The sequence below is a fragment of the Bombyx mori genome, chromosome 6, assembly GCF_030269925.1.
Source record: "Bombyx mori chromosome 6, ASM3026992v2".
In the NCBI taxonomy this organism is placed as follows: Eukaryota; Metazoa; Arthropoda; class Insecta; order Lepidoptera; family Bombycidae; genus Bombyx; species Bombyx mori.
The window spans coordinates 15,637,541-15,651,812 of record NC_085112.1 but is presented as its reverse complement, the minus strand read 5'-3'; the positions used below and the strand labels follow the sequence as shown (position 1 = coordinate 15,651,812).

Sequence of the window (14,272 nt, the reverse complement as noted above, 5' to 3'; positions counted from 1 at the left end):
AGCACTCTAGCGCGCCGCCAAGGAACACCGGTTGACGTTGTATCACGTCCCAACCCGGCAGGCTAGTCCTGGTCCAGCGGGGTATTCCGGGACACCAGCAGCACTGTATGGGTGGCTTGACGGACTGCCGTACCGAGACGGCCGACGTGTCAGAGCCTTCGATTCGCCTCGAAGGCTCCGTCGGCCGGGCGTTCTTGGGGTGAGCTACGCCATCTGGTTGTAATGTTGACCGCGGTAACCCCTTTACCTCATCCGGGTTCTGACCTCGGAGGGGATCGGACGCTTTACATGTTGAAATGAACATCGGCGAACCCTGATTGAGAAACACGGTTTGTAAAAATTGGGACACGTTTCAGCGTCGACTGATACCGTAACAAACCTTAGTTTTGAGATTCCCATTACTTGATATCATATTTTGTGTGATAGCATTTTAAGCCGCGTGATAATTTAGTTTACGATAAATAGTTTATTTACATGTCATTGTTCTCCTAATATTCCCTACTATAAAGTACTAAATTGCTTGAAGTCTTTTTAACATTATTTATGAAATCATAAAAATTCAATTAATGAAATTAATGTAACAATCATTCAATTAATTTAAAAATGCATTATGTTTCAACCAAACTAGCAACCAAGTAATTCTACCTTCTTCCTTGTGATTCTAAAACATTCGGTAGACACGAAAACACAAATTATCAATTTATAACTTATTTCACAAATTTAACACAAAAGCCGCACTATTTAAATTTCGACCAATTACATATTTGTTCAAGATAAGAAATTATGATATTTTAAATTACCACACGTTGCTTACACATACCAGACATACCTTATCTCCAACCTGAAAATCACTGTTCAAAATTGTCAATTGTTGCCGTTGTATACACGCAACGTAAATTGCACTTGAGTCTTGAATACCTTGAATAGTACAAAAATCATAAATTGAATATGTATGTTGGTACCAATGAATGTGTGCAACTGTGCAAGTGTGCAATAAAGTGGTTAAAGTGTATTGTATAGTCTATGGTATACTTATATTTAGAATCATAGATAGCAAACACACTTTTGTGAAGCATGCTCACTGAGTTGAGCCACAAAGTACAAACTAATAAAAGATTAAGATATGACCTCTCATTGCCTCCCAACTGATTCAAAAATATTGTGTTGCAGGACTTAGGTAACAACCAAACTTAGTACAACATCACAACATGAATGCTTTCACCCAAGAGACGTAACGCCTAAATTACAATTAGATAATATAGCATCTACATATGCCTTGAAAAATACTGCACTTGACCACTTTACTGCGGAATTAGACAGTTGTTGGTCCTCAAGCAAACTCTACGGCCGACAATAAAATTCATTTAAACTAAGATTATTTTGCCTGTCCATATCGACAATATCTATAGACATTATATGGCATAAACTATATGGATAAGGGGTAGGTAGGTACTACTGCTTACTTGAGATATGGAAGAAAACTATTTCGCGGGAATCCGAGGTGGGAAGTCGGTAGGTAGTATGAAAGTAGACAAGTGGAAAATGAAAAAAACGTTAGTAGACGTGGCTTTTAGACTTTTTTCCAAAAATCCACTAACTTGAATTGAATAACTTAACTGATTGAAGATTTTTGTAAAATCAACAACAAATGGAAATAGTAGTAGTATTACAAATAGCCAATTGCCATATAAAAAAAGTGTACGAATGAAAGTGATAGCTACATGGAGTTAATAAGTACCTACAACTGGAGTGCTGTCTAATGCCGAGAAATCGGTCTCGAAAGAGAATACTTTTTGGTCGCGGTGTCCTTGTCTAATATGGTGACCATATAATTTTTTTTTATAGGATAAAATTATACACATGCGTCAGTTTTGAATTTACCTTAAGTAATTCTGTGTAACCCTATGTAAATACAAAACACGTGCTTGCAACGTTTTATTTATGTAAATTCAATTCTAAACATTGCTTCGTCGTCATGGTGACTTTTTTCCGACGGTTTTTTTTTGAAATTGCTGCGTTGTCGAAAATCGCACTGAAAAGAGCACTGAGTTTTATTACAAACATCATTACCTCAGTTCTATTACTTAAACTTCCTCAAACTCATGTTTAACGTCCGAATACTCAACCGCGACTTAAATAATATATTATGTTGAACTTAATTACGCAATTCCTACTTTAATGTACTGGCTAAGTGGGCCGTGCAAATTAATATTTGACACACTGCAACACACATGGTCTGTGCGTATCGGGTGCTCTTTTCTTACATTCACATCTTCAATTGATTTAAAATTGCTTGTATTTTTACTTCTGTGCTATTTTCATGACACGTGTATATTAAGTCTACTAGTTACATTTTAGGAAATAAAACACAATGGGTAATAAAATGAAATGAACTCAAATTCATTTATTTGTTATATGTAGACAATTAAATAACTCTTAAATGACAAGTCAATACACATAACACGATACACATAGTACTTGATCTCTATTTACAAAATATTGGTTATATTATTATTATTAAGTTCAGTTAATTTTCTGTAGTCTTATAATATAACATTTCCTCTATATTAAGTAAATTCTTTTTTTTCAACGTAATACATAATTTATTTTAATCAATATCTAAGTGGACCATGAGTATCATTAAAATTTCGCAATTTAAATTTCAATTCAATTAAAAATCGCCATTTTTCTTTAATAAATCTAAAATCGACTTTATATTTACAATTACTATTTCGCGACTTTTAAGTTTTTGTTTCAATACCTTAACATCTTGTCGTAATTTTGCTTTTCTTGGGGTATTTTTTATTTCTTGCGTTTGAGTACTTGATTCTTCTTGTTTGACCTTTATATAGAACAGTTTCCAGAAATTCTAACGTCATATTTACTAGAAGATCCTTCTCGTTCGCTTAACGTCAGGCAAATGATATACATGCTTGCGTGCGACGCTATTCAATACAATAAAAAAGTTCAAAAAATACCACGTGATGGCTCTTATAATATGAAAAATACATTGCAAAATTATAGTTTTCACGATTGTTTTTTCAAATTTAGTATATGACATAGATTAAGTACAATTTACAAGACAAATGGTATTAAATATTATAATGAGAAAAAATATCTCACATTTTAAAAATATATGCTCACACTAGTAAAAATTTATCAATGAATTTGTAATATGGAAGAATATTCCACAAACTGGAGAGGATTCTCGCTTAAAACCACTTACATTAAAAGTGTTCACCATGATTACAAGGAAACTTTCACGATTTTCGAAAAAAAACAAGCCACAAGCTGTATCAGTGCCATTTTAACTTCGTACTACAAACGTAAATAGACGCCATTTTTCTTTTAATCCATTCATTGCTCTTTTTCGGTGATGCCAACAATTAATCTGGCTTCCCACCAAATTCAATATGAAAACCATCAGAAATCTACGTACCTACCATTAAATTTTCCATTAAACAGAGTTCTTATTAATATAGAACAATATTTTTTTGTTAATAAGCTTTATTAATATATGATGTTCTATTAATCTAATCAATATTTCTTATATAATTTATTTTAATAAATTTCACCATAACTTTGTACGTTTATTTTGAACCAATTTAATTTTTGACGTTGATGGAAATTCTAAATTCTCGCAACATTTTCTAGTTAAGTTTAAGTCACATCGTTTAAATAATATGTATTTAGATATATTATTGTCATAAAATGTTTAAAATCCTGTAAAGTGGATTGATTTTAACCTTTTCGATAATTTTCAACAACGCCCAAGCTACTAAAAAATCCACTAACCACTAAAAGCCATTTTTGATAACTAAGACGGGGGTCCAAATTCCGAGATTTTATGGAAAATCCTCTAAGCTAGCAACACTGCTTTTTGCTTGTAAAATGTGCGAGAGGGACACCACCACTTAATAATCATTCTCTTTTCAGACCGTTTTTCCTTACATCTTTTGCTATTTAAAAATAAACTTTAAGCCATAGAGATAAAGTATATTTTTAGTTTTTATGTCAAACGAAGTAAGCACTCCAGTTAGAATAGTAACTCTATGGATAGCTAATACAAAATTTTAGTGAGAATGAAGAAGACTCGATGCTTTTTGTGATTTTGACGTTGTTTTGACGTTGTTTTGACGTTTCGTTACTCGTTGCTGCCATATAGGTTGCTGCTGATAGAAATGGAACAGTGAAAGCTGGAGCTCAGTTTTGAGATTTTATAACCTAAAAAGCTAAAATATTCGGGCGAAGAACTCAAAATGGAATTGAACGAAAGAATTTTAAAGTATCTAGAAAACAGCGACAAAGCTGACACTTTAAAATTATGTGAAGAATTCAACGAAGAACATCAAAAAATAGTTGGTGCTGTAAAAAGTTTGGAAGCTCTTGAAATGGTTATTTCGGAAGCTGTTAAGATTACAAAATGGGAGTTAACTGAAGAAGGAGAACTCGTTGCTAATAATGGTAGCCACGAAGCCGTATTATACAGAAGTATACCAGACAGTGGTGTACCGCAATCTGAAGCTATGAAGGTAAACGTTTTGAACTTGAACATTATCTTAGATTACATCTAGAATAATGAATAGAACACAAAAAAATAGGATTTTTCTTTAAACTTAAAAAAATATATAAATTGGTCATAACATAGATACAATGTAAACAAGTAATATGATATTATTAGATTATTAAGAAATTAAAATATTATGTATAATGTTATATTGATCCTTGTGCATTAATTATTTTTTGAAATATGAAATGCGTACAAATTTTTTTTTCTTCTCTTGTTTCTCTTAACAACTACATAAATAAAAATAAATAATAAAACTTGTAAAACGTGTAAAAGTAGTTGCTGAAGTTACCTGAAAGTTTACCTTCTAGATGGTACCAAATGCAAAGGTGGGATTCAGTAAAGCCATGTCATCTGGATGGATATACATAGATAAATCAAGTGGACCGCCCCTCGTCAAACGTAAAGTTGATTCAATTACAGACATTGTACAGGAGAACCTTAGTGAAATTAGAAAAGGTATAGATAATTTATCAGAAAATGTAAGAAATGACTATAAAAAAAGGAAACTTCTACAAGAGGTGACCATTAAAAGCTTCTTGCTGTCGAAGGGCCCCCAATTTGCGATAACAATAAAGAAATTGGAAACAGATTTAACAAGTGACATGTTGTTGAGTGGCTCGTGGAAGACTCTAGAATTCAAACCATATAATTTTGATGCTTTAGGTAAGTTTTTTCTAAGAACTTTTTCAGGTAAACAATAAGAATAAAAATGCAATTTGAGAAGTATCTAAGACCCAAGAAGTTCTCAATTACTGCATCGGTACTTGTACTTGTAAATGTTGACTATATTTTGTGTCATCTCATAAAGATGTAATTTTTTTAAATTATTAAAATTAATCAATCAGAAAAACATTGAAATCTATTTAGTCATAAGAAAGATGTAATTACTGTAATTTCATACTATCAAAGCATACACTACTTGTAATGTTAGTATCAATGTTAAAGCTTGTCTATCAATATGTTGACAACTTCCTTACTGGATGGAGCAGAATATTTCTTGTCACTCAGACTCTTTTTTTTGTCTCATGATCAGAATCACAACCCACTTGGAGATCCAGAACCTTAGTGGGTTACGTTACTATCAAATGGTGACTAAGTGCCTAAAAGCAAGCAAGCGATGAGAGTAGATAAAGAGGGCACTCTGTCCCAAAATTCAAATAATTGCTCCAAAATGTATTGAATTTAATTAATTGTTAAAATCTTAGTTAATACCACATTGCCTACAATCCAATTGTGAGTTGAAATCGTTCTGAGTAGTGATCCATAATAAATCATTAAATTATATAATTTCACAGGCCAACCACCAGAATGTGGTCACCTCCATCCCCTCTTGAAAGTAAGGTCGGAATTCCGTGAGATATTCTTGGAAATGGGTTTCACGGAGATGCCGACAAATAAATACGTTGAGAGTTCATTCTGGAACTTTGACGCACTGTTCCAACCTCAACAGCACCCAGCCAGGGATGCTCACGACACATTCTTCATGTCCTCGCCTGCTGCCACCACGGAGTTCCCCATGGAATACCTGGAGAGGGTGAAGAAGGTGCACAGTAAAGGTGGATATGGCTCCCAGGTTTGTTAATTACTGAATTTAATATTAGCAGTTGAATTTTTTTTTTTTTTTATTGCTTAGATGGGTATACGAGCTCACAGCCCACCTGGTGTTAAGTGGTTACTGGAGCCCATAGACATCCACAACGTAAATGCGCCACCCACCTTGAGATATAAGTTCTAAGGTCTCAGTATAGTTACAACGGCTGCCCCGCCCTTCAGACCGAAACGCATTACTGCTTCACGGCAGAAATAGGCAGGGCGGTGGTACCTACACGTGCGGACTCACAAGAGGTCCTACCACCAGTAATTACGCAAATTATAATTTTGCGGGTTTCATTTTTATTACACGATGCTATTCCTTCACTGTGGAAGTCAATCGTGAACATTTGTTGAGTACGTATTTCATTAGAAAAATTGGTACCCGCCTGAGATTCGAACATCGGTGTATCGCTCAACACGAATGCACCGGACGTCTTATCCGTTAGGCCACGACGACTTCCAAGAATCCAATGAAATTAAAATGCTTAGATATTAATGTCTATCATAATCTAGAATGGTCTTAGTAACCTCTGCACCTGCAGGCACTTGGTGTTAAGTAATTACCGGACTCACATACATCACCCCTTACGTGCTGCCTTACACATTTACACTCCAGGTTTTAATTATCAATTGTTTAGTAATTATATATATTTTATTACATGATGTTATTTGTTCATCATAGAAGTCATTCATGAACTTAGCGAAGTACGTATTTCTTAAAAAAAATTGGCACCTGCCTGCGGGATTCGAACCCCGGCACTGTCACGTTGCTCGATGTGAGTCTTATCCTCTAGGCCATGACGCCTTCGAGCATCCATACTTCGAAACTACGTTTTACTTAGAACAATGAGAACGTGCTTGCATTTGCAATGGGCCACTTACCCAATAGGCCACTTACCCAATAGGCCACTTACCCAATAGGCCACTTACCCAATAGGCCACTTACCCAATAGGCCACTTACCCAATAGGCCACTTACCCAATAGGCCACTTACCCAATAGGCCACTTACCCAATAGGCCACTTACCCAATAGGCCAATTACCCAATAGGCCACTTACCCAATAGGCCGCTCACCCAATAGGTCAATTACCCAACAGGCCACAGACACACTTTTTAATTTCTTAATAATGTTTATACACCATCGGAATTTAATTATTAAAAAAAAGGTCGTAACTTTCGGATTTAAGACATTTTTACACGAAAACGTCTGTCAGGTCCGACCAGTACTTTTAATATGATATGGTAATTACGTTGTCACTTAATAAGTATGCTAGAACTTCCTCAACGTTCATATAACCGGACTGAACTTCTGCAGGCATCTGGTAAACAACGAACACAAACAACACTAAATTAACTATTCATTAAAAGAATCAGCTTGTACTCATCTTGTGCCAGTATTGAATTTATTGAAGAAGTTTTTTATTTTTATTGCTTAGATGGATGGACGAGCTCACAGCCCACCTGGTGTTAAGTGGTTACTGGAGCCCATAGACACCTACAACGTAAATGCGCTACCCACTTCGAGATATAAATTCTAAGGTCTCAGTATAGTTACAACGGCTACCCCACCCTTCGAACCGAAACGCATTACTGCTTCACGGCGGAAATAGGCGGAGCGGTGGTACCTACCCGTGCGGATTCCCAAGAGGTCCTACCACCAGTGAAATCCACCAGTCTTACTTATCCGCTGCACCATGGAAACCTATTCGTTACACAATTTCTATAACGCGATATAATTAGAGCTTGCGGTAGTCTGTAGTTGACTGAGCCCAAACATTGCGGATATCGCCGGACGCCGGTGACCACTCTGCGTTGGGTGGGCTGTATGATCGTCTGCCTACTAAGACAGTAAATTTTAAAGCTTCATTGCTTCTATACATTCTATTCTATACTAATATATAAATCTACAGTGGTTTTTACGGATGTTCCGTTATAACTACAGAACCGTGCATCCGATTGACTTGAAACTTGGTATCCATGTAGAAAATACATGTACTTAATGGATAGGCTAATATTTATGTGAGTGGTAGACTCCGTATACCAGTTGCGGGGGCGTTAATGATGAGAATCTTTGTGGGGGTGAGAAATAATAAAGTTAATTTTAAATGCCCAACGAAGCGGACGGATACAGCTAGTTGTAGGATAAAATTGAAACCACACGGAACTCAACAAATAATTATGTATGTCTGGTCAAGTATAAAATGTGCGTTTGAATATTGTCAAATGCAGCATAATATGACCAGGGTTACAGATACGATTGGAAGATAGAGGAGGCGCAGAAGAACCTGCTGCGGACGCACACGACGGCGGTCAGCGCCAGGATGCTGTACCGGCTGGCGCAGCAGACAGAGTTCACTCCGCAGAAGTACTTCAGCATCGATAAGGTGAGTGCTTCGCTCTGTTGCACAGGTTGCTCTTTTTCACTGGTGGTAGGGGACCTCTTGTGAGTCCGCACGGGTAGGTACCACCTCCCCGCCTATTTCTGCCGTGAAGCAGTAATGCGTTTCGGTTTGAAGGGCGGGGCAGCCGTTGTAACTATACTGAGAACTTAGAACTTATATCTCAAGGTGGGAGGCGCATTTACGTTGTAGATGTCTATGGGCTCCAGTAACCACTTAACACCAGGTGGGCTGTGAGCTCGTCCACCCATCTAAGCAATAAAAATTAAATAAAAAAAAGAACACAAACAGCGTGTCTGGAATTTCGTGGGGGAGTTTTCTTAAGCAGCTGTTTAATAGCCATTTGAAAAGACCTACGTCCACTTAACGTAAAGTTCAAAATCGCATAACACATTGGACGTGCCCGAATAGATTACGTCTATAGGTATGTGGGAATGGGTAACCTATAAAATATCTTCAATTTCAATGGTCTCTCGCGTCAATTAGATTCGTAAAACCAGTTGCTCTCAAACTTTTAGCTACACGAAGTTGCCATTCATGGTTCAGTTTCAGGAAAACAAAACAAATTTTTTTTTTAATAACAGTTGAGAATATATCACGCACAGTCATCCGGGCCCAAACTAGGATTCTATGTGTAACATTTATAAAATGCGATAATTTACACGGAAGATAAAAATTAACGGCTTTTACCGTCTAGTTTTTAAGAAATTTTAAAAGGCTATAATTTTTATGAAAACTAGGACTTTCTATTAGATTTGAAAGCCAAGGCGTTCGGCTTGGCTAAGGGACAGCGCGGCTCACGTCCATACGCGTTTTGTTTGATAGCTGCGATCTGTGGCTTATAGGCAGCGTTTACTTTGGAACCCTCGCGCGGCTCACGAGTGACCCTCATGGCCCGAACCGTTCAGTAAGATAAGGCTCACCGGTGAGCACCGTGGCCTCGGAAATACTCGATTTTTCATATGACGTTCAATGTGTTAAGTACGTAATAATAATTGTGTTCACGGATGCTCAAGATACGGGTGACATGTATTGACGTTGCTCGTGGCGAGTACAGACGTTACATATATAACGACACCTCCATGCAACAACATCGTAACTCATTTTTTTACAAATTTTGAGTTACAATGCTATTCTTATACAAAAAGAAAAAGGATTTTTTCTGTGTAATAATTGTAACTCTACGCCTATTCAATTTGATTTTATGAAAGAGGTAAAAGCATTGTAAATCCCCAAAAAAAACAGATTAACCTGCAAGGTTATTGTAACTTTATTTACAATACACAAAATATTACGAATATCTAATCAATGACATACAACAAAATTGTAACTTTATTCACAATCTTTGCACAGCATGACTCTGGAGTTTATGAACACAAAATACCATGCTACTGCATTGTAACCTGAGTTACAATGTTTTTGCACGGACTTTGATATTAGTTTTTGTGCGGGCCTGACCCCTAAGATGCATTACGATCTTGTCGCTCGAGTTTACTTGCATTGTGTGTGCGGTTTACATGATTAAAAATTGTAAAGAAAGGATATCGGAAACGGCGAGATATGCGATTTTTAAAGATTTTTGGTGTCTGAGTCAAGGCAAGTAAATTTTGTATGTAGATGTGTAGACAGAGTTTAACGAAAATAAATAACAACATCAGTTATTTGTCACTCACGACGTCATTGGTCCTTTAATTACTATTTATATGCTGATGGCGACAAGAAAAGGTTTTGTAAAAATATGATTTTCGACACTCTCTGTATTACCGACATGTGGTTGCAAACTATTTACAAGGAGATAGATGCAGGAGGGACAGGAATTATAACAAGGGATTTGAGAGGAAGTCATAATAGTCGAACAAATCTGATCCCAGATGCAGTGAAAGATTCTGTCAGAAATTATTATCATTAACCCCTAGAATTGATTCCCATACCGTAAGAAAAAGAACTTTCAAATTATACTTTACAAATTATACTTTTTAACATACTCTAAATTATATGGACTTTATGTTGATCGGATGAAAGTTAATTGTCCAACAGAACGTGTCAAATTCTAGACAGTATAAAGATATGTTTTATAAAGAATACAAGATAGAATTTCATAAGCCAAAACCTCTGTATCTGACTTATAAGTTTCAATCCAAAAGAAATCCAAGCATAGTCACAGCCATTTATGACTTACATAATGTTTTGACAACACCCCGGTCTGAAGTTTCATTATTTTACTATAGAAGGAAATTTGCTGTATATAATTTTACCATCTTAAATTTAGGAAAGTCCAAAGGATATTCGTACGTATGGAACGAGACAACAGGCTGTGTTTCTTTTTATTAAACAGAAATATGAAGAAGGCTTTCGCATATTTAACTTTTTTTCTAATTGCTGTGGCGGACAAAACCATAACCGAATAATAATAGCTATGTTTCCTATGCGTGTAAAATATTTGGCATATCGATTATACATAACTATTTTAAAGTTGGACGTTCGCAATCTGAAGGATATGCCATGCATGCATTGACTGAACTACGGAACAAAAATCAAATTATTTACGTACTAGAGCAATGGATCACTTTAATTAGATGTGCTATAACAACATGCGAGCCTTAGTCGTAGCTGAATTAGATCAGAATGTAATTCTAGATTTTAAAGGCTTCTGACGGATAAAAACAACTTGGATAGTTATGAGAAAAAGTAATGTGGTCTAAATTAAAACACATTACAATAGAAAAAGAAAACCAAGATTTAATATATTTCCAAATATGATTATTTAAGCAGCCAATATCTAACTATTAACCTTGCTTGGAAACGCATTAAAAATCGACAAGAATTAAAGAAACAACTCATATGAACAGCCAGAGGAAGAAAGTATTCCGTTACCCGTTTTAGTGGGTGGTGCATTTACGATTTACGTTGTAGATGTCTATGGGCTCCAGTAACCACTTAACTTCAGGTGGGCTGTGAGCTCGTCCACCTATCTAAGCAATAAAAAAAATATTACTCAACGATAAAATACTCCCAATTTCCACAGGAAATTTTAAAGATCTCGTAAGTTTATGCAAGTGCAACGCGATTCCAGAATTTTACTTAAATCTTCCACATTCAACTCAATTAGCTGAAGATAACAAAAGTGATGATAAACATTAATTGTTATTGAGTTCTATTTTATTAATGTTACCAAACAAGAAAATGGAGTTGATTTTTTTTGTTATTCCTGTCATTAGCGGCTGATTTTAAATGGTAGGTAGGTACTGCGTGCGATGCTTTAATAAGTGTTTGTTCTAATTAACTTTTAATAAATTTTGTCAGTAAGCTGCAGTTTTAGTCTTACAATCAAATATTTTAATTAATATTAATCCTGTTATAGTGACTTATGTCCATTATGATAGGATTTTTAAGAAATTTGCAATTATTTGTATGAAAAACAATTGAACGTTTACATACAATTTTCATGCAATAAAATTGTAACTCAGAGTTACAATTGTTTGAAAAGATAAAAAACATAATAAGTAAAAAAATAAAGGACGTAACTCAGACATACAATGTTTGTCACTGTAGCTCAAGTGACTTGACTAGGCATTGTTTTTCACGTAAGTCATGAAAAGCCATGAAAACAACTTTTTTTTTATAATCTTAAAGTACATGACAATAGTGCACATTAAAAACATAGGATAACAACACTTTCGAAGATTGTAGAGTGAAACCTTGAATAGCTATGATATTTGGAATTTTCATTTTACTCTCACCAAAAATCTAAAAAAATGAGTTACAATTTTATTGCATGGAGGTGTCGATAAATTGCATAAAGCAAACGAGCGTGACTGAAGTGGAAATCTTGGTAAATAAAATTAAGACTAGTCTCGTTGTGAACAATTTGAATTTGGTTAATTCACAATATATAGGTGTTCCGCAACGAGACCCTGGACGCCACCCACCTGGCGGAGTTCCACCAGGTGGAGGGCGTGGTCGCGGACCGCGGGCTCGGGCTCGCCGACCTCATCACCGTGCTGGACGCCTTCTTCAAGAGGCTCGGCTTCGACCAGCTGCAGTTCAAGCCGGCGTACAACCCCTACACCGAACCCAGCATGGAAATATTCGCATACCACACCGGTGAGCGACTCGCGTGCTCTTGGACACGTTCCCAAATAATAATATATCTTGAATGCATTGTTTGGTAATCACGCGTCCTGGCCTAAAGGTTAAGACGTCCGGTGCATTCGTGCCGAGTGATGCGACTGTGCCAGTGTTCGAATCACGCTGGCAGGTACCAATTTTTGTAATGAAATACGTACTTAACAAATGTTCACGAATGACTTCCACGGTGAATGAATAACATCGTGTAATTAAAACAAAACCGCAAAAAATATAATTTGCGTAATTATTGGTGCTAGGGCGTTATGTGAGTTCGCACGGGTGGGTAGGTAACGACCACCCTGCCTGTTTCTGCCTTAAAGTGATCATGCGTTTCAGTTTAAAGGGCGGGGCAGCCGTTGTAGCTATACTGATACCTTAGAACTCATGTCTCAAGATGAGTGGCGGTATTTACGTCGTTGACCTACATTTGGGATCGTAAGCTCGTCTATACATCTAAGCAATAAAAAAATGCGAGCCTAGTGTGCTGTTGGTCATCAGTCAGCTTCCGACCGAGCTGTAACATATCGGTTCCCGTGCGGCACTCGCGAGCTGAACACACGTTGAACCGCCGGGAGTCAATCCCGGGGCACGTAAACTGTGTGCTTAGTTGCGAGTTTCTAACGTTCTCGATAGCGTAAAAGTTAAGCCAATTTTGTATGCAATTGGAACAGCGCCCCTAGCGGCAAACGTACGCAAACGATCTTATTCCATACAAATATGAGTTAACTTTTACGCTATCGAGAACGTTAAAAAACTCGCAACTGAACAAAGTTACAAAGGTGCATCAATATCATTCAGGTCTCGCCAAATGGATAGAGATTGGTAATTCGGGGGTGTTCAGACCTGAGATGCTGCTGCCCATGGGCCTGCCTGAGGACGTGAACGTGATAGCGTGGGGCCTGTCCCTCGAGCGGCCCACCATGATCAAGTACGGGCTCAACAACATCCGGGACCTGGTCGGGCCCAAGGTCGACCTGCGCATGGTCTACAACAACCCTATATGCAGGCTCGATAAATGAATTAAATAAATCTGTTGATTGTTGATAATCTTCTGACTTTTCTTTATTTTGTATCTTCATAGAACTACAACACGCAGATGAGCTTATGTCGCACCTGATGTTAAGTAATTAATGCAGCCTATGCAACTTCAATATCTACCTTCCTTTACGTGATTTAACCGATATGTCACCGTGTGCGTTGGTATGTACCGCCCCCGGGTACTGATCTAATGAGATATTTGACACTTGTTCACAATTTTTTCCCCTACCTATGCTGATAGCCTTGAGCGACTATTTCAGCTTCACCTTAACTAGTAGGTGAGCTCACGGGGCTCAAACTGGGAGTGTTGCTAACACTGGCCCTAGCAAGAGCAGTGCTTCGCAGAATCTACCACCGGATCGGAAACGCGACCCACTGAGAAGATCCGGCGAGAAACTCAGTGGGCTGTGTCTATGGGTTAATTTACCTGTCGAGCCCTTAGTCTCAAGGTTCGGCGAGGAAGATGACCAGAATGTTTTGTGCTTACCCGACAATATCACTAAAATAGTTGTGCGTTTTAGTAAAATATCTAGTAAATTTAATT

At 37.0% G+C, this 14,272-nt stretch overlaps 3 protein-coding genes across 6 annotated transcripts in view; 2 read left to right on the top strand and 1 right to left on the bottom strand.

Moving 5' to 3' along the window:
* LOC101736300 (saccharopine dehydrogenase-like oxidoreductase) overlaps positions 1 to 1,056 on the bottom strand; it is a 30,593-nt gene extending 29,537 nt beyond the window's left edge. The window contains exon 1 of one of the 4 annotated variants that reach the window (XM_038011608.2): positions 821 to 1,056. The gene's annotated coding sequence lies outside the window, so the exon portion shown is untranslated. Of the gene's footprint in view, positions 1 to 645 lie in introns of all 4 variants that reach the window. The other 3 variants (XM_038011607.2, XM_038011611.2, XM_038011609.2) reach the window with 3 other exon arrangements.
* Positions 1 to 14,272, top strand: part of LOC101736572 (mitochondrial pyruvate carrier 1) — a 497,008-nt gene that overhangs the window by 29,186 nt on the left and 453,550 nt on the right. The window lies entirely within an intron of this gene.
* FRSA (phenylalanyl-tRNA synthetase alpha subunit) lies at positions 4,017 to 13,735 on the top strand. Its single transcript, NM_001195465.1, has 6 exons — positions 4,017 to 4,532; positions 4,879 to 5,233; positions 5,866 to 6,143; positions 8,407 to 8,547; positions 12,459 to 12,666; positions 13,489 to 13,735. The coding sequence occupies exons 1-6, from the start codon at positions 4,260 to 4,262 to the stop codon at positions 13,707 to 13,709; spliced, it is 1,476 nt and encodes a 491-aa protein (NP_001182394.1). The 5' UTR covers positions 4,017 to 4,259; the 3' UTR covers positions 13,710 to 13,735.

What these genes read in the sequence shown, in the direction of transcription:
- FRSA (NM_001195465.1), top strand. Translation starts at nt 4,260, where the DNA reads ATGGAATTGAACGAAAGAATTTTAAAGTATCTAGAAAACAGCGACAAA. An exon ending in AAGGTGGATATGGCTCCCAG is followed by an intron (nt 6,144 to 8,406) that starts GTTTGTTAATTA and finishes TAATATGACCAG; the next exon opens with GGTTACAGATACGATTGGAA. An exon ending in AGTACTTCAGCATCGATAAG is followed by an intron (nt 8,548 to 12,458) that starts GTGAGTGCTTCG and finishes CACAATATATAG; the next exon opens with GTGTTCCGCAACGAGACCCT.